This window comes from Sceloporus occidentalis, unplaced genomic scaffold, assembly GCF_023333645.1.
Source record: "Sceloporus occidentalis isolate IW3139 unplaced genomic scaffold, rSceOcc1.0.p SCAF_1, whole genome shotgun sequence".
NCBI classification, from domain to species: domain Eukaryota; kingdom Metazoa; phylum Chordata; class Lepidosauria; order Squamata; family Phrynosomatidae; genus Sceloporus; species Sceloporus occidentalis.
The window spans coordinates 14,003,555-14,023,085 of NW_028316981.1; the positions used below are offsets into that span (position 1 = coordinate 14,003,555).

General features: G+C 41.9%; 2 protein-coding genes across 5 annotated transcripts in view; one reads left to right on the forward strand and one right to left on the reverse strand.

The window, feature by feature from the left end:
* Nucleotides 1–19,531, reverse strand: part of LOC149320848 (uncharacterized) — a 93,368-nt gene that overhangs the window by 25,622 nt on the left and 48,215 nt on the right. The gene's annotated exons all lie outside the window — the stretch shown is intronic.
* Nucleotides 478–19,292, forward strand: LOC149320850 (uncharacterized). 4 transcript variants are annotated; one of them, XM_089504951.1, is made up of 9 exons: nt 478–558; nt 8,127–8,237; nt 10,634–10,768; nt 11,586–11,678; nt 12,203–12,292; nt 14,381–14,479; nt 14,936–15,022; nt 15,801–15,881; nt 16,975–19,292. In XM_089504951.1, the coding sequence occupies exons 2-9, from the start codon at nt 8,210–8,212 to the stop codon at nt 18,105–18,107; spliced, it is 1,746 nt and encodes a 581-aa protein (XP_089361077.1). In that variant the 5' UTR covers nt 478–558; nt 8,127–8,209; the 3' UTR covers nt 18,108–19,292. The 4 variants fall into 4 exon arrangements, with proteins under 4 accessions (XP_089361077.1, XP_089361079.1, XP_089361080.1 ...); XM_089504953.1 differs by having other exon boundaries at nt 10,634–10,732; XM_089504952.1 differs by lacking the exon at nt 478–558 and adding an exon at nt 2,059–2,275.

A 19,531-nucleotide genomic window follows, 5' to 3' on the forward strand; every position in this document is an offset into this window, starting at 1 on the left:
TTACCAATATAAGGCCTTTTGAAACAAAGGCTTTTAAAAGGGTCTGTGACAGTTTGGGGGCAACAGTGGGATAAAAGGTCTAAACCCCACTCCTGTCCATGGAAACCCCTGCTTCTTAGCCATGCCCAAAATGGAGGACATTCCCAAACAAAGTCTAAAAACACACTCCCATGCTCAAAATGGAGGACACTTTGGAATCCCTCCTGGAGAGGAGGCTGAAATGGAGGGCCATAAGAGGCTTTCTCTCTCTTCTGTGTGCTTGTGACTTTATGTTCAGCCTCTTGGTTCTTTGGCTCCTCTGCTGCCAGGAAGCTGGCATGGCTTCACCACGTGACCGGAAGTGGGGCAAGCCAATGCACTGCTAGGACTTTGTACTCAGCCGCTTGTTCTTTGGCGCTTGCCAGTAAGCTGCCATGGCTTCAGGTGCCTGTTGCCACGTGACCGGAAGTGAGGCTCCAACTTCCGCCCAGTGATAGAAAGAAGAAGAAGAGGCAGAGGAAGAAAGAGAGAGAGAGAGAGAGAGGAGGAGAAGCCTGGTGGAAGGAGAGAAAGGAAAAGGTGGGTATGAAAGGGGAAGGTTCAGCCATAAATAAGAAAGGAGACAAAGGGGGAGAGATGCTGCCTTTGTTGTTTATGAAAATGGGCCCAGAGGGGCTTTGTTTTATATTTTTGGCTGAGAAAGTGTGACCCTCCCAAGGTCAAGCCCTTTTGGTGCTTTTGGGCGACTTTATAATGATAACAATAACAATATTAATTAAATAAAAAAACTATTAATAATAAATAAAATATTATTTTAATAATAAATAATATATACTTTTCTAAAATAATATATAAAATAATAATAATAATAATAATAATAATAATAATAATAATAATAAATATATTATTATTATAGGAGACCAGGGTTCTAATTTCCACCTCTGGCTATGGAAAATTTTATTTTATATTTTTATTTAACATTATTTTTATTTAATATTAATTTATTTAATAATAATAATATTTATTTAATAATAATTTATTCATTTAATATTTATTATAAATTTTATTTTATAGTTTGTTTAATATTTAATGTTTAATAATTTAACTTAGTCATATTATTATTGTTATGTTAAGATTTTCAGAAGAATCGAAGCAAGTTACCATAAGAAACATAAAATAAATACGTAACACATACATAACTATAAATTACATATCCTCTTTTCCCTTAATTTAAAACTAAATATCTCTACAAACACTACACTTCCCACAATGCATAAGATACAATACATACATAATACAAATACATATAAGATACAATAAGATACATAAATTAAATACATAACATAACTAAAAATTAAATATCCTGTTTATCCCTTAATTTAAAACTATCGATGTCTCAGCAAACACTACATTTCCCCAGGACTTCCCTAATATTAAACCAGGGCAAGTTAAAGCTGGTGTCTTCTTCTGCAGTGTGTGTTTTGGACCTAAGAAGAAAAACCCCATGAAAAAGAGCCACCATTTCTGAGAAGCAACAGCAGCCTTTTCTCGCCTCCTCCTCCTCCTTTTTATTTCTTCTTCTTGTTTTCTGGGTGACTTTGAAGGAGTCCCAGCCTCTCAGCCTCAGGGGAGCCTCCTCTGAAACAACAACCCTGCCAAGAAAACCCAGGAAAGGGTCACCATTACTGGGAAACAATGGTCCCAAAAACACACTGCAGGAATAATTCAGTTTGAGACCGCTTTAACTGCCCTGGCTCAGTGCTAAGGAATCCTGGGAATTGCAGTTTGTTGTGGTCTCTTCAGAGCTCTCTGGCAGAGAAGGCTCAATGTCTCACAATGCTACAGTTCCCAGGATTTCCTAGCATTGAGCCAGGGCAGTTAAAGCGCTTTCAGACTGGGTTATTCCTGCAGTATGTTTTGCACCATTGACAGCAGCAGCAAGCTTTTCTCTCTCCTCCTTCTCTTCCTTTGTGTGTTTTATTTCCCCCCCCCCCCGACCTTGGGGGAGTCACACCCTCTCAGCCCCAGAGGGAGGCCAAGGCCCAAAGAAAACAACCAACAAAAAAGACACAACCCTCTGGAGACAGAGATCTTGCCAAGGAAACCTCGTGATCCAGGGCGGCCGCCATAATAAGAAGCCTTCCTCTGGAAGAAGGAGCACACAACAAAGGCGTTGCTGCTGCTGCTGCTGCTGCTGCTGCTGCTGAGAGAGCATGACTTGCCCAAGGTCACCCAGACAGGGCAGGATTCGAACCCGCCACTCCCACCCAAAAGCCACGCTGGCTCTCATCATAAGGTGGGTGGCCTGGGGGGGGTCACCCTCTCTCAGCCTCAAATGAAGGAAAGGAGTCCAGCAGCGTCTGGATTGGGAGGCAAAATGGAGGGAGAGTTTGATGGTGGGGATCAGGAAGGAAGGAAGGTAGGAAGGAAACCGGATTCAGACAGACAGACATTCCTGGTTTAGAGATTTGGGTGAAAGGGTTAAAACTGGCCCAGATAGATAGATGGATATTTTAAAAAACACACAGAGGCTCCTTACCAAGGGTGCCTTTTAAGCCTTTCATCCAAACCTTCAGATTATATATAAACACACACAGAGGTTCCATATCAAGTGTGTGTGTGTGTGTGTGTAAAATACTTTCTGGGAGAAAGGTTGCATAAAGATGAAATAAATAGATGAATGATATATATATTTTAAAAAAAGAAAAGGCAGAGGAAGAATAAATATATACAGACATATATGCTATATATATATATATATATATATATATGAGATTGTGTGTGTGTATATATATTATTTTATTTATTTGTTTTGTTTTTACGCTACCTTTCTCCCAAGGGGGCTCACAAGACACACACACACACACACACACACACACACACACACACGTAATATATAGTGTATGTGTGTTTGTATAAAAATGACTTGTGTGCCTTCAAGTTATTTTAGGGAGTTTTCTTGGCAAGCTTTGTTCAAGGGGGGGGGGTGTCATTACCTTCCCCTGAGGCTGAGAGCATGTGACTTGCCCAAAGTCACCCAGTTTTGTGACTGAGCTGGGAATCGAACCCTGGTCTGCAGTGTCATACGCCAACACTTGTCTAGAAGAATAGAATAGGCTACACACCATGCTGGCCTTCGTGTATGTGTGTGTATTGTGCATTATATTATTTCAATGGATGCCCCCATATTTGAGGATTGGAAAACGGTTGTGTGTGTATAGTATGTATACATTGTTGCAGTGTGCCTTGAAGTGTGGGTTGGAAAGTGTGTCTCTGTTTGCATGTGTATGTTGCTGTGTACCTTCAAGTCATGTCTGACTTATGGCACCCTAAGGCAACCCTATCATGCAGTTTTCCTGGCAAGCTTTGTTCAAGGGAGGCTTGCCATTGCCTTCTTCTGAGGCTGAGAGAGTGTGACTCAACCAAGGTCACCCAGTGGGTTTCATGGCTGAGCTGGGAATTGAATCCTTGTCTCCAGAGTCCTAGTCCAACACTCAAACCACTTCAACACATTAGTTCTCGTGTGTGTGTGCATTGTGTACTATATTATTATAAGGGATGCCCCCCCCCCCATTTGAGGGTTGGAAAATCTGTGTGTGTATGTGTAGTATGTATACATTATTGTTGTGTGCCTTGAAGCCATTTTGGAAGTATGGTGACCCTAAGGCGAACCTGTCAAGGGTTTTTCTTGGTGAGATTTGTTCAGTGGGGGTTTGCCATTGCCATCCCCTGAGGCTGAGAGAGTGTGATTTGCCCAAGGTTGCCCAGTGGGTTTAAATGGCTGAACTGGATTCAAACCATGGTCTCCAGAGTCAAAGTTCAACACTCAAACCACTGTGCCATGCTGGCTCTCCTGTGTATGTATATCTTGTGTATTTATTGTGTATTGTATAATTATAAGAAATAACCCCTTATTTGAAGGTTGGAATGTGTGTGTGTATGTCTTGTGTATTTATATTTATAATATTACAATAAGACATACTGCCTTATTTGACGGTTGGAAAACTTCCTTTTCTATAGACTGAGTAAGATGCCAAAAAGGGTATGGAGGCCCTTCATAAAGATACAAATATGTGCATCATTTAATTTATGAAGGTGGACCATGTGTTCATTTTATAGAAAAACCCATGGCTAGGTTAACTGAAATCAATACTTTGATTTGGTTTGAAATGAGTTATTAACTGTTTCTTCTTTGTCAGCTCTGGGTATCATGAATTTCAACTGTCCCATATTACTGTTTTGAATGCCTGGCAGCACTACTTAACCCCCCCACCCCTTTTGAAGATTTTGGATGCATCTACATTGTAGAAATAATGCAATTTGACACCACTTTAATTGCCATAGCTCCGTCCTACAGAATCCTGGAATAAGTAGTTTTGCAAGGCACCAGCACTCTTTGGCAGAGGAGGCTAAAGACCTTGTAAAACTACAAATCCCAGGTTTCCATAGGATAGAGCTACACTATATAACTCCCCCCATGAAAATTCTGGGTTCATCTACACTGTAGAAACAATGTAGTTAATAATAATAATAATAATAATAATAATAATAATAATAACAACAACAATAACAACAACAACAACTAATAATGCCCTTCCTAAAGGCAGAAATATATATGTCCTTTAATCCCACCCACCCCCACCCCAGGATTTTGATGAGAGGTTTAACTGTAACCCTAGGTTTGGTGTCCTTTAATTGCAAAGGAAAGACAGCCAGTGTGGTGTAGTGGTTTGAGCGCTGGGCTATGACTCTGGAGACCAGGGTTCGAATCCCTGCTTTTGACCATGGAAACCCACAGTGTGACCTTGGGCAAGTCTCATCCTCAGTGTAAGCAATTCAAACCTCCTCTGAACAAATCTTGCCATGAAAACCCCATGATGGATTTGCCTTAGGATCACCATAAATCGGAAAGGACTTGAAGGCACCCAACAAAGCTTGTCTTCTCCTTGGGTTTGGCCTCCCTTGCAAGTCAACTCCATTGGGGCTGCATCCAGGGATCTAGAACTAATAAGTTGGGCTGGGGAGGCATACCTTTTTTAAAAAAATTAAAAATTCATTACAGTAATTGTTTTGTAAAATGAATACAGAGTAATTACTTTGCAGCCAGGACTGGAAGGTGTGGGGGAGGGAATAGGGAGTGGGAGCGTTTGCAAGCAAGGAATGCCATTTTAATTTTAATGAAATTTAATTTTGGTGCAGTTTTAAGACAGGACTAGAATGAGCAAAGCAAAATGGTGGGAGCATTTGCGAGAGAAGGGATTTGAAGCTGGGAGAGCACTGGAAGGAGGGAGTGGAAACGTTTGCGAGCGGTGAGTGAAATATTTTATGTCACATGCTCTCAGCCTCAGGGGAAGGCAATGACAAACCTCCTCAGAACAAAGCTTGCCAAGAAAACCCCATGATAAGTCAGAAAGGACTCGAAGGCACACAACAGCAACAAAATGGAGGGAGGGAGGAGGATGCAAGGAAGCATTTGCATAACATTTGGTTGCCCAGGCTTGTCTGTGCCAAGATGCAGCAAGCCTTACTAGCTGTTTAAAGTAGGGAGAGTCTCCACTTGGGGGGGGGGGGGCAGAGGATGGCACCCTTTTGGCTTTGGAGGGCCTTATGCAGCCTGCACTTTGCCCTCTCCTGTTGTAAGCAATGTCCCCTTATTTCAGGGTTGTGAAGCTGATGTGTAGACTCTCCATAAAGAAAAGCTTGTGCACTGTTTAATTTATGAATGTGGACAATACAGATTGAATTCAGAAACATAGCAGTGTCAGTCTGGAATATCTGTATACAAAGGGACCGTGCAGTTAGTCTCAAAAGTGCTGCAAAATCCCTTTGCATGTGATACAGGTTGAGTCTTCTGTATCCAGAATTCCAAATATTCAAATTTTTGCTGCTGCTGTGTGCCTTCAAGTCATTCCTGATTTATGGCAACCCTAAGGTGAATATCATGGAGTTCGCTTGGCAAGGTTTGTTCAGAGGAGGTTTGCCATTGCCTTCCCCTGAGACTGAGAGAGCGTGACTTGCTCAAGGTCACCCAGTGGGATTCATGACTGAACAGAAATCAAACCCTAGTCTCCAGGGTTGTGGGTCAACACTCAAACCACCATGCCAGACTGCAATACTAGAGTCCAAAATTGTCCACATGGATGGTTGAAATAGTGACTCCTTTGCTTTATGATGGTTCGATGTAGATAAACTTTGTTTCATGCACAAAATAATTGTTAAAATATTGTGTCTGTAATAATAATAATAAATTTCTTACCCACCTTTCTCCGTGGATAGAGGTGGGGGACAACAACAATTAATAAACAACATTATTTAAAACACACATTAGTTTAAAAAGACCAATAAGATATACACATATTAAAGCAATCTGCATTTAAAATCCATCTTTTAAAATTCACAACTTAAAAATCATTTGGATAAGCCTGCCAGAAGATTTTTAATGCTCTTTTAAAGTCAGACAGTGTATTCAGCTACCGAACCTCTTCAGGCTATATGTCTAAGGTATATTCAAAACTTAAATGAATTTCATATTTAGACTTGGTCCCATCTCTAAGATAACCCATGATGTATATGCCAACAGTCCAAAATCTGAAAAAATCCAAAACACTTCTGGTCCCAAGCATTTAGGAAAGGTAGACTTTATGAAGTGTGTTTTAAGACACATTTAGACACACTTGTGTCTTAATAAACTACCACTTATTTATTCTTTTTTTACAGTTATCTCTGGCTTTTCATATTTATTAAGGTACTTTTAGATAACACATTGAGAGCTACCATGGCATAGTGGTTAGAGTGTTAGAGTGTTGGATTATGACTCTGGAAACCAGGGCTTGATTCCCTGCTCAGTCATGACTAGGTGATCTTAGCCAAGTCACATGCTCTCAGCCTTAGGAGAGGGCAATGCCAAACTTCCTCCAAACAAAGCTTGCCAAAAATAAGAGCCCTGGTGGCACAGTGGTTAAATGCCTGTACTGCAGCCACTCACTCAAAACCATAAGGTTGTGAGTTCAATACTAGCGAAAGGGCTCAAGCTCGACTCAGGCTTGCATCCTTCCGAGAAGGTCACTAAAATGAGTACCCAGATTGTTGGGGGCAATTAGCTTACACTTTGTAAACTGATAAGCGGTGTAGAAATGTACTTGCTATTGCTAGATTTGCCTAAGGGTTGCCATATGTCAGAAATTACTTGAAGGCGTACAACAACAGATAACACATAGCACCTGAGTCTCAAACAGAAGCTGGATTGGCCATCTATTGGGTATGCTTCGATAGAGAGTTCCTGCATGGCAGAGGGTTGGACTGGATGGCCCTTGTGGTCTCTTGATTCTCAACAATTCACAGCTTCTCAAAAATCCTATTCAGCTCTGCCCCCCCCCCCCCGACTGTCCTATCCTTCTTACGGCTCTCCCCTAACTTTATACCATCTGTGCCTTCTCTGCCTTCAGAAACAAACCTCAGTTTTGCATCCTTTCTCACCCTCATGTGCCAGGGCTTTTTACATTAACTTTTGTTTTTTGTTTTTTAGAGTCATAAGATCTGTATTTCCTTGCCAACTACTTTTTTGTCTGCTGTTGTTGTGTACCTTCAGGTCATTTTCCGACTTATGGCAACCCTAAGGAGAACCTGTCATGGGGTTTTCTTGGCAAGATTTGTTCAGAGGAGGTTTGCCATTGCCTTCTCTTCAGGCATAGAGCATGTGACTTGCCCAAGGTCACCCAGTGGGTTTGCATGGCTGATCAGGGATTCGAACCCTATTCTCCAGAGTCTTAGTCCAGCACTCAAACCACTACATTTAATTGCACTTAAATATTATATTGGTTTTTATTTTAATAGTCCAGTGTATAGAATTTTAAAATTCATATTTAGCTGCACTACTATGAGTTCTGTAAAAAAAGGCAAGTTTGTGTTACATAAAAATATTAACCCATGGTTAGGAGTGGGAAATACAATTGCAGCCCCCCTCCAGGCCCAGAGCAAGGATTGCAGAAGAAGATTGCTTGAATTGAGCCAAAAGCCTCTTGTTACTGTTTGGGAACCTGAAGGGGAAGACTGTGTTAGAAGAAAACATCTCTATTGGTTAGCTCAGATTGCACAACTCCGTGCTTCAAATCCCATCTGAAAACTTTCTCACTTTGTCCCCTTTTAAGCAAAATTTCCATTTGTCAAGCCTGATTCCATCTTCTGACTGCAGCAGGATCTGTGGTTTCCAAGCCAGCTTGTCTTTAAGAAAATGGAGGTTACATCGCAGCACAATAAAGGTGAGGAAACATAAAAGCAAATTGTGCGTATTATATATTTGCAATAATGTCTAAAATGAATTTCAATATGGAGAAATTTTAGGTACTCCAATTAGGCAGAAAAAATTAAATACATAGATATAGGATGGGAGACACCTGGGTTGACAGAGTCCATGTGAAAGGGATCTAGGAGTCCTAGTAGACCACAGGTTGAACATGAGTCAACAGTGTGATGCGACAGCTAACAAGGCCAATGCATTTCTAGGCTGCATCAATAAAAGTATAGTGCCTATATCTAGTTAAGTAATAGTGCCACTCTATTATACTTCGGTCAGGCCTCACCTGGAATAATTCTGCGTCCAGTTCTGGGCACCACAATTCAAAAAGGATGTGGAGAAACTGGAGCATGTCCAGAGGAGGGGAACTAAAATGGTCAAGGGTATGGAAATCATGCCTTATGAGGAGAAACTTAGGGAGCTGGGGATGTTCAGAGAAGCGAAGGTTAAGAGGTGATATGGTAGCCCTGTTTGGGTATTTGAAGGGATGTCCTATTGAGTATGGAGCAAGCTTGTTTTCTGCAGCTCCAGGGACTAGGGCAATGGATTCAAACTATAGAAAAAGAGATTCCACCTCAACATTAGGGAGAACTTCCTGACAGAAGAGCTATTTGACAGTGGAACGTACCCCTTCGGAGGGTGGTGGACTCTCCTTTGGAGGTTTTTAAACAGAGGCTGGATGGCCATCTGTCAGGAGTGCCTTGATTGTGTATTCTTGCATGGAAGGGGATTGGACTGGATGGCCCTTGGGGTCTCTTCCAATTCTATGATTCTAGTGAGAGGTAATATGGGATGTCATTACTATTATTGTTGTTGTTGTTGCTGCTGGAGCTGAGGAGAGACACTGGCAGTTTGGAATATCCAAACAGCCAATTGAAGTCAGGCTGACAAAAAAGTCTGGTCCTGCCTGATGAGCGGCTATAAAAGGGAGGAGGATCTGTTAAGAGGAGATGAGTGTGTCAAGGCTGCTGGGGCAGGAGTGTGTCTTAGAACTGCCAACAGTGTAGTTGGCAGTAAAAGTTTAGGGGGATTCAGATTCCCATATAAGGAGGAGGGATTTCAGAAGAAGTCCTGTGAAATCAGTTTTAATCATTAAGTGCCTTGCGCAGTGAAGAGCCAGTGAAGGAAAGGCTCAGATCCACATTATTCTGTACAACTGTAATGTATGAATAAAGCTAGGGATTCATAGGATTTATACTCCTACTGAACAAGCTTTATTGGAAGGTGTGTGGAAAGAACTAAAACACAGTTAGAACTAAAACACAGTTAGAACTAAAACACAGTTAGAGAGTAACTGAAGTCCTTGAGTGAACTGAAACAATGTCAATTTGTAACCAGAGATGCAATACACACTTCGTAACCATAAGCTTTGTGAACAAACTATCAAAAGAGAGACCATCGTAGGTTCTTCCTGTTAATAAAAGTTATTTTTGTTTACAAAGGAAGTGCCACTGCCTGAAGTGATTTGTGTTTAATCATTAATTAATAAAAACACTTAGTAATAAAGAGACATAAGTCAGTGGGAGGACCAAGGGTTAGAGAGATAGTTCTAAGCTAAAAGAAGCCTTAAACTACTTGTCATAAGGCAAGAATGAAACCTTGTGGTGGTCACATAATTTAGTGCCAATCGATGGGATCTGAAAGACACAGTGTGGGATCCAAGAGACCTAGTGTGAGGGGATCTGAAAGATCCTAGTATGAGAGATCTAAGAGATCCAGCCTCCACAGGACCTGGTCAGAGTTGCAGTTTAGCAACACCTGGAGGGGACCACACCTTCCCCTCCTTTTCAGAAGCATCCCCAAATCTGTTATTTCCTTTGGCCTTCAATAAGGATGGGCAACTGTGTGACTGTGGGCCAGTTTTCCCCTCCAGACCCCCCCCCCATGGGCACCGTACCCCTGCATAAAGCCCAAATGCCTCCAATTACCTATGCAGACCCTTTCAAAATCGAGACAGGAAATGTCACACATTGCTTCCTGTCACCATTTTGAGAGGGCTGCAGAGGAAAATGGGGTACAGTCAGCAAACCTTGATTTTACAATTTATGTAAGGGACACTATTTTACTATGACATTGTATATAATGGCCTTGAGCATCCACAGATTTTGGTATTACAAAGGGTCCTGGAACCAAACCCCAGGCAATACCAAGAGCCCACTGTATTTGGGGATACAAGGGGGTTCTGGGAATGGTGTGGGTGTATTAGTGTTCAAAGATGATGTCAGTTTTTTAATAGCAACATTGGGGTGATGTGGAGGCCTTCTGAGGCCACAAAAGTGGGACCCAGGGACTGTGAGCTGGCCTTTGAGATCAGTGTGTTTCTGTTTTATGTAGTTTTCTTGCTTCCTCTCTCTGGATCAGGTTTTCCTGATATGCCCAGCCAGCTGGACCAAGAAGAGGAGTCATGTGGCCTGGATGAGGGGGGATCAGAGAGTTCCCCAGAGACCAATCCAGGGGAAGGTATGGCCTGTCAAGGGCCTTTCCCAGTTGGGGAAGGTATGGCCTTAGAAATAACATCTTTAATCACTAGGTCCTTTACTGATTAAAGGATTCTTAATTTATTAACCATATTAATTTTGCTGTATTAAGTCTTGTATATATTTCCATATAAGAGGGAATATCACTCTAAAGGGAAAAGGGAGAAGCAGGTTGTATGTGAGTGTCTTTAGATAATAAACTGGTTCCATGTCAAGGGAGGCATTTCTGTCCCCAAATCCATACTAGCACTTTGCCTCTCTCTTTCCAGGAGAGAGAATGCTGCTTCTTGGATGGAATTCTCCATCATCAGGTGTTTGAAGTGATGGGATTAAAAATAATTCAACATTATTCAAGTATTAGGATGGACTATTAAATTGAAAGTACCTTTTCTGCCAGTCAAGCAAAAAAGTGGGGTCCTGGGAGTGGCCAGGCCACACATGAGGGGTCGGTTTCTCCTTCCAGACCTTCCCCCACATCAAGCCCAAATACCTCCATTTACCTCTGCAGACCATCTCAAAAATGGTAATGGGAAATTATGTTGCATCAGTTCCTGTCACCATTTTGAGAGGCTTGTAGAGGAAAATAGAGGTATTTAAGGTAGTAGGGTATTGTGGGGTGGTTGTATTTTTTTCTGTTTTCCCACAGTTATTTGGGGCCTTTCTATATGATGTATTTTGCCCTGATTTTTTTAAAAATTGGGGAGATGGGTGAAAGTCTTCAGGGGCCACACAAAAAAATGTCCATGTACTGTGAGGCCATATGGTTACCCACCCAGCCTTTGAGATCAATCTATTCCTTCTTAACCTGGTTTTCTTGCTCCCTTTCTCTGGATCAGGTTCTCCTGATGTGCCTGCTCAGCTGGACCAAGAAGAGGAGTCAAGCAGCTTGGATGAGGATGAATCGGAGAGCTCTCCAGAGGGCAGTCCAGGTGAAAGTTTGGCCTTTGAAAAGCCTTTCCCAGTTGGGAAAGGATGTCTGAAATAACATCTTTAATTACTACATTTTCTACTGATTAAAGAATTTCAATAATATTAGTTTTACTTTATTAACGTTTGTATATATTTCCATATAGAAGGGAAGATCAGTCTATAGGAAGAAGGAAGAAATATTTTGTGTGTGTGTGTATGTTTATGTGAGTGTTTAGATTATAGACAGGCTTCATATCAGGAGAAGCATTCTTGTCCCAACCCTTGTCCCTACACAGACCCACTTTGCCTCTCTCTTTCCAAGAGCAAATGTGTCTTCTTAGATGGCATTTGCCATCTGTAAGTTTTTAAGGTTTTGAGTTATTATAACAATAATTCAGCGTTCAACATTAGGCTGAACTACCAAAGTGGGGGCACCTTTTCTGCCAGTCAAACAATATTTCCGATGCTTAATGCTGCAGCCAGTCAGCGGCTGGACATGGTAGCCTTACTGACTGCTTCTTCTTGCCGCTTCCCTTCTGTTCAGGATTTCTTGATATTGTAGTAATGGAAGATGATGATGTTGAAGAAGAGGATCACCAGGAGGAAAGTGCAGAAGTCACTGGTGGTCGTGCAGGTGAGAGTGTGGTACTTATATTTGGCCTTCCCAGTGGCCTTAACATACACATGTGCTTTTGCTTAGTCACAAGAAGGACCAGGGCAACCTTCACCCCCTCAGAGAAGACAGGCCTCTGCCTTTCTGCCAGCTTATGTGTCTGTCTACCCGCTTGCTGCTTCTATGGGCTCTCCCCCCCCCCCCCCGCGCTTTCTGTATATTGCTTTCTGCTTACTAGACTGCCTGGCCAGCCAACAAGGCTGCAGGTACTGAGCTAGGAGCCTGACTAATCAGCCAAACAGATGCCTGTCCCCTTCCAGCAAGAGGATCTAAGCCTGAGGCAGTGGGCTCTTTACTGGTGGGATTGCCACTGAAGAGGGTGACACCAAAAGGACATCCCCTTTGGGGATGCCACTTTTTGGGTGGAGCAAGGGCAAAGGCCAGTTTCTTAATTAATCCAGACAAAACAGAGCTGCTCTTGGTCAGTCAGTGAATGGATTGGGTAATAGGAATTCAGCCTATGTTAGATGGTGTTACATTCCCTGCAAAAATACAAGTTGGCAGTTTGTGGATACTTTTGAATTCAGCCTTGGGCCAGGTTTCAGCAGTGACCAGAAATGAACAGATAAAGTTAGTGTGCCAACCATGCCCATTCTTGAAGAAATTAAATCTGGCCAAGGTAACACATGACTTGGTTACATCCCATTTGGATTACTATAATGTGCTCTATGTGAAGCTGCCTTTGAAAAACGCTCAGAAATTTCACAAAGAGCTGCAGCCTAGTTGTTAACTGGGGTTGGCTATAGAGAGCACGCAATTCCCTTGTAGCAATAGCTCCACTGGCTGGCAGTCCAATTCCAGATACAATTCAGAGTTCTGGTTTTGGCCTATAAAGTGTTATATGGCTTGGGTCCAGGTTATTTGAAGGGCCGTATCTCGCTTTATGATTTGGAGAGGTGTTTCTCTTTGTCTCACCACCTTCTTAGGCTTGTTTGGTGGGAACAAAGGGGAGGGCTTTCTTATCTGGAAAATTGTATCCCCCTATATGAGCTTATCTATGCTCTAAGATCTTTGGGGAAAGGTTTTCTCTCAGTCCCCACCACCATCTTAGGGGCATTTAGTGAGAACATAGGAGAGTGCTTTGGTGGTTGCTTGCAGTTGTGGAAATCAGTTCCTTAGGAGGTCCAGTTGGCCCCTTCCCTGTTGTCTTTCTACCACCAGGGAAAGATCTTTAAGTCTCTTTTTGTAATGCTGTGTTAAACTTATTTTTCACTTGTGTTCTTCAGTTTAATTATGTTTTAACTTGTGTACTAGGAGTTTTTAAAAATGTGTATTGCGCTTTTAAAATGCTATACACCACCTTGGGAAAAGGCAGGTTATAAAATAAATAAATTCAAAAAGCTGGTGCCCTCCAAATGAGTTCAGTTCAAACCCCCACAATCCCCTAGCTAGTAGGATCATTGACACCAGACTAAGGAAGGCTAGATAGGGTGCTCGACTTTGCTTCACTAGGCTTTCCTATCATGTGATTGAAGTAATCACAGGTCATTAATCATATGTTTTAGTTGATTAAATTTGCATGCATTCCCACCCACACCACTCCAAAAAAGGAAAACTCACTCTAAAGGAGAAAGCAAAACAAACCTTTTTGTGCTTAGATGACGCATGTTTGTCATAATAAGTGGAGGCTTCACAAACAAGCTTCATTTATATACCACTTCATACCGCCTAAGCAATGTCTAAGCAGTTTACAACTGTAAGCTAATTTGCCCCTAACAATCTGGGTACTCATTTTAGCGAACTTGGAAGGATGCAAGCCTGAGTCAAGCTTGAGCCCTTTTGCTGGTCATGAACTCGCAACCTTGTGATTTTGAGTGGCTGCAGTACAGGCATTTAACCACTGCGCCACCAGGGCTCAGTGTAAGAAAGGCATCCCTACCTTCCTGCCTTTCTATCTAAGCTGAAAAATTAAACTGAGGACCTTTTTGGTCAGTTGTTCAAAATATTCCAGCAAGGCAGTGGAACTGTGGGCACTTTGCTCACTCCTGATCCATGTAATCAGTCTGTTTCTTCTCAACTTAGTTTTCTTATTTATTTTCTCTGGATCAGATTTTCCTGATGTGCCTTCCCAGTCGGACCAAGAAGAGGAGCCATGTAGCATGGATAAGCGGGAATCAGAGAGCTATCCAGAGACGAGTGCAGGAAAAGGTATGCCCTACAAAGGGTCTTTTCTGGTTGGGGAAGGTATGGCTACAAAATAATATCTTTAATCACTGGATCTTATTTTCTACTAGTTGAAGAAATCTTAACTTATTAATCATAGTAATTTTGTTGTTTTAAAATTTGCATATATTTCCATGCAAGTGGGGAAAACAAGAAGGTGGAAATGATTTTTGTGGGTTTATAGGCAGTGTACATATCAGGAATGGCATTTCTGTCCCCAGTGCCCACCACCACAATCTTGCCCCTCTCTTTCTAAGAGAAAATTGTCTCTTTTTAGATCGAATTTGCCATCTGCAGTTTTTCAAAGTTCTGACATTGTAAACAATTCAACATTATTCAGATATTAGGCTGAACTACCAAACTAGGTCCACCTTTTCAAGCAAAATGCCCAAAGGCTGAGTCTTGCTGACTGCTTCATCTTTTCTTTTCCTTTCCCTTCAGGATTTTCCAACATGGTAATAATGGAAGAAGATGAGGAGGAGGAGGATCACTTGCAGGAAACTGCAGATGCTACTGGTGGTCATGCAGGTGAGGATGTGGTACCTATATTCTGAGATCCATGATGAGGGGTATCTGGTAGGACCTTGTGTGGTGTCAAGGATCTCAGGTGGAGAGTCTTCTGCTTACTTGATCCTTTTAGCTGAAGATGTCAAGAGTTGAACTATGCCAGGAGCTGAACTGTGTCTGTATGCAGAGCATGTGTTCTACCACTGAGTTATAACATGCACCCTAATATTACTGGGCATTTGGGAATTGAATCTGTTACTGTCTATCTGGAATGGATGTGCTCTACCACCAAGTTATGGCCTATCCCTTCAAATTACTGTTTATTTGGAGATATATTAATTCCCAGAAGCCTAAATAGACATGTGTACTTATGTTTAGTCACAATAAGAACAAGGACAGACTTGCTGAAGCCCTCCAAATGAGTTTGACTGCAAATCCTAGTTTCCCAACCAGTGTGGTTATTGCCACCAGGCTGAGGAAGCCTCGATAAGGAGTAACACCTTGCATCACTAGGTAGGCCTGCCTGCCACATGTTTAAAGAAATCACAGGTTTAAAGAAATCATATGTTTTAGTGGATTAAATATCCATACATTTCCACAAAAAGGGAAGGCCATATCTCTAAAGGAGAAATCAAACTTCTCCTTAGACAACCCATGCCTGTCACAGGAGGTATACATTTAAGAATGGTACTCTGGCTCTCTGTGCTTCATTCAAGAAATATTCCAGAGTCAGTTGCTCCAACAAATGAATGGAAGGAACATGGTGGACCTGCTAACCTCCCTCTTCATATCTGTTCAGGATTTCCTAACATAATACACAAAGATGGGTTGTGTAAACAAGAACCTGAGGAAGGTGCAAGTGCTGCTGCAGACCAATCAGGTGAGGGGAGTAACTTGTCATGGAGGTGTCTCCAGGTTCTGACATTCTATAAAATTATATTTAGTATTAATTAAATTTAACTATTATTAAATTTGTTACATGCTTCTTAATAAAATTATATTAATAAAAAGGTTGGGACAGTTATTATGTAATAATTGTAATTATTTTACTGTCCTGCCTTTCCCTATCTACATAATATCTACACTACTGCTTGTAGTTAATCTACACTGTTAAGTTTATTTGTAATCACACTTGAATGTCACTTGTGGAATGAGTATCATGATTGAACAGTATATACATTTCCCTTCTTGTTTTGCTGGTTTCTGCATTTTGTTCTGAGTTTGCTTGCATACCATGCTTATTGCTGTGGCTAAATGCAAAATTGTGACTCCCATCATGCTGAAGTATGCACAATGTCCAATATTTTCTTGGAGACTGCAAATTATTCAGAGGATGTACATAATTTATGTTGACTAAGGCGGGTTACAAACCGCCATTAAAGTACGCATGGAGCGCGTACTAGGGTTAGGGAGGTGCGGTGCTTCCGCACTTCCCTAACCCTAATACGCACTCTGCGCGTAAAAAATGACGGCGGCCGTTCCAGACGGCCACCGTCATGAGGACGTCACGGCTGCGCCGCCTCTACACAGGGCGGCGCAGACGTGATGTCCTCACTCCGCGCCAGGGCGCCTAGGGCGCCCTTTCCGCAGACCAGGAAGGAGCTGGTTTGCGGCGGCGCTTTGCTTCGCTGGGCGCAGCCTTCAGACGGCTGCGCCCAGCGAAGCAATGGAGAAAGGGGCCAAGCGGCCCCTTTCTCCCCCTCCCCGCCGCCGTGGGGTGTCCTTGGGGCTTGAAGCCCCAGGGACACCCCTTTTCAGGCTGCGGGGAAGCGGAGTTTTGCTGCTTCCCCGCAGCCTGAAAAGCGGCGGATCGGGGCCTCAGTGGCTGCCGTTCTAGCCACTGAGGCCCCGATACACCGGGGAAAGGGGCGGGTGCAGACCACCCCAAATGGGCGGTCTATAACCCACCTGTAATTCTTCCTCCGTAAGCCTAGCAATTTACCTGTTTCTGTGTTTGTTCTTCATCCCAACAGATAACTGGAGGGAAAGCAAATCATTCAAAGGCTTGAAAAATGAAAAACATTTTCCTTACAGTTCACTCCTTCAGAAGCACTTGCTAGCAGGATTAAAACAGGAAAACTGCCAGAACCATGGAGAAAGTTTTAGTCAGAGTTCATACCTTTTGACACCTCAGGCAATTCACTCAACTGAGAAACCGTATGAAATCCAGGCTTGTGAAAAATATTTTCCTCATAAGTCACCTTTTGTAATGCCTGAGACAGTCCACACAGATGGGAAACCATATGAATGCCAGGAGTGTAGAAAACAGTTTCCTTACCTTACAGAGCTTGTGAACCACTGGAAAGTCCATATTGGGGAGAATGCATGTAAATGCCAGGAGTGGGAGGGATGTTTTTCTCAGAATCAATCTCTTGCAAACTACCAAGAAATGCAAACTGGAGACAAACAAAATGAATGCCGAGAATGTGGGAAATGCTTTTCTTACAGCTCATACCTCGGAAGGCACCAGAAAGTCCATGCAGGAGATAATATCAATTCAGAAGATAAACCATATAAATGCCAGGAGTGTGGGAAATGCTTTGCTTCCAGTGCATATCTTGGGAGGCATATGAGAGTCCACTCAGGAGTAAAACCATATAAATGCCAGGAGTGTGGGAAATCTTTTTCTTTCAGTTCACATCTTGTAATCCACAAGAGAGTCCACACAGGAGAGAAACCATACAAATGCCAGGAATGTGGAAAATCTTTCGCTTCCAGTCCACAACTTGCCAACCACCAAAGAGTCCACACAGGGGAGAAACCATATAAATGCCAGGAATGTGGAAAATGTTTTACCCAAAGCTCACACCTTATGGGTCACCGAAGCATTCACACAGGTGAGAAACCATACGAATGCCAAGAATGTGGAAAATGTTTTGCTCGCAGTTCAGACCTTGTGTATCACTGGAGAGTCCACACAGGAGAGAAACCATTTAAATGTGAGGAGTGTGGGAAATATTTTGCCCGAAATGGACACCTTAAGATCCACCAAAGAATACACACAGGAGAGAAACCATATGAATGCCTGGAATGTGGAAAAGGTTTTGCTCGCAACTCAGAGCTTGTGAGCCATCAGAAAGTCCATGCAGCATGGAAATCCTATTGATGCCAGTAATTTCTAAAATGTTTTCCTTACACCTCTGGTCTTGTATACTACTAGCAAATCTACACAGGAGAGAATCTATTTAAATTCCAGGTGTGTGGGAAGCATTTTCTTTGTAAGGCCAACTTTGTGGTACACCAAACATTTTGTACAGAAATTATGGAAGCCTTCATTGCAGAAAACAGATGTATTCCATAAGAGCATTTAATAGAACAGAGAAACTTCATGGAATCAATGGAATATTGTGAATTTTCTTCCTCACAACACCTCTACATTTATGCAGTGCTTGTGTGTCCACAGTGGAGAGAAGGCTTACTGATGCTTTGAATATGGAAAACCATTTGCTCACTTCCTGCAGCTTAATGAAGAACACATGCAAGACAGTAATATTTGATAATCTTCTAGAGAATCTACTCAGGGGAAATACATCCACAGTGCTCTGTATTTGGCCTTTCTTGACCAGTTACATTTAACAAACCACCAATAATCTACCCTAGAAAGAAAGCCTTTGAAAGCACAGAATGTGAGGAATGTATTTTTTTTTTTTAATCACACTGCAACTTTTGAATCTCCATCCAATATTCTACTGGAGTAAAACTGAGGAGGGGAAAGCAGTATGGAATGAGTTTCTCTCCTTCCAAAACCTTGAAGCTGGCCAGAGATTTCACAAAGGAATAGAAGAAATGTCTAATTTGGACACAGGAAAATGCTGAGTATCATTTTATGTCAACAACTGCACCCAGATTAGGAGCCTTCTTTATATCCTAGTTTGTAAAATATTGCCCCTGGAGAAATTTTTAAAGAAATAACTATGTTAGTCTATTGTAGCATAAATGATTCTCCTTCCTGAGAAGATTCCTTTTGTTATTTGTACAGTAGCACGGACTCTTGTAGTAATATATGTAGTGTGCCATGAAGCCATTATCTTTATTCATACCTCTGCTAATGGACTGGAATTACGAATATAATTCAATTCAGCTCTTTTTCTTTTTAGTCTTCCCTTGTAATTTCCTTGTTCAAGAACTTAGTGTATGCAAAAGGCTTATTCAGCAATAAATGGAAGTGAATTGAGCTTCTTGCGTAGCTGTTATAGTATAATTTGCGCCTGTTTCTCCTTCAAAAGCTTCAGTGTTTTTCATCTCACACATTTATAGGGTCAATCAATAAAACTTTCAGTTATCTGGAAAACTGTGTTGTGATGACTCCTTCTCTGTTGACTGAAACAATGGTAGCATGCTATCTATCAAGAAAATGGATATACTAAATAGTGAGATGATCCTGAAATGTAAACGTTAAAGAGAAACACTGTAGCTTAACTGAAACTATGATCAGTTATGAAGTCTGCAAAAGGATCTTGTAGGTCAGTGGTTCTCAGATGGTGGGTTGGAGCCAAGTGTTGCTCAAGGGAAGGTGTGAGACTTGGAGGC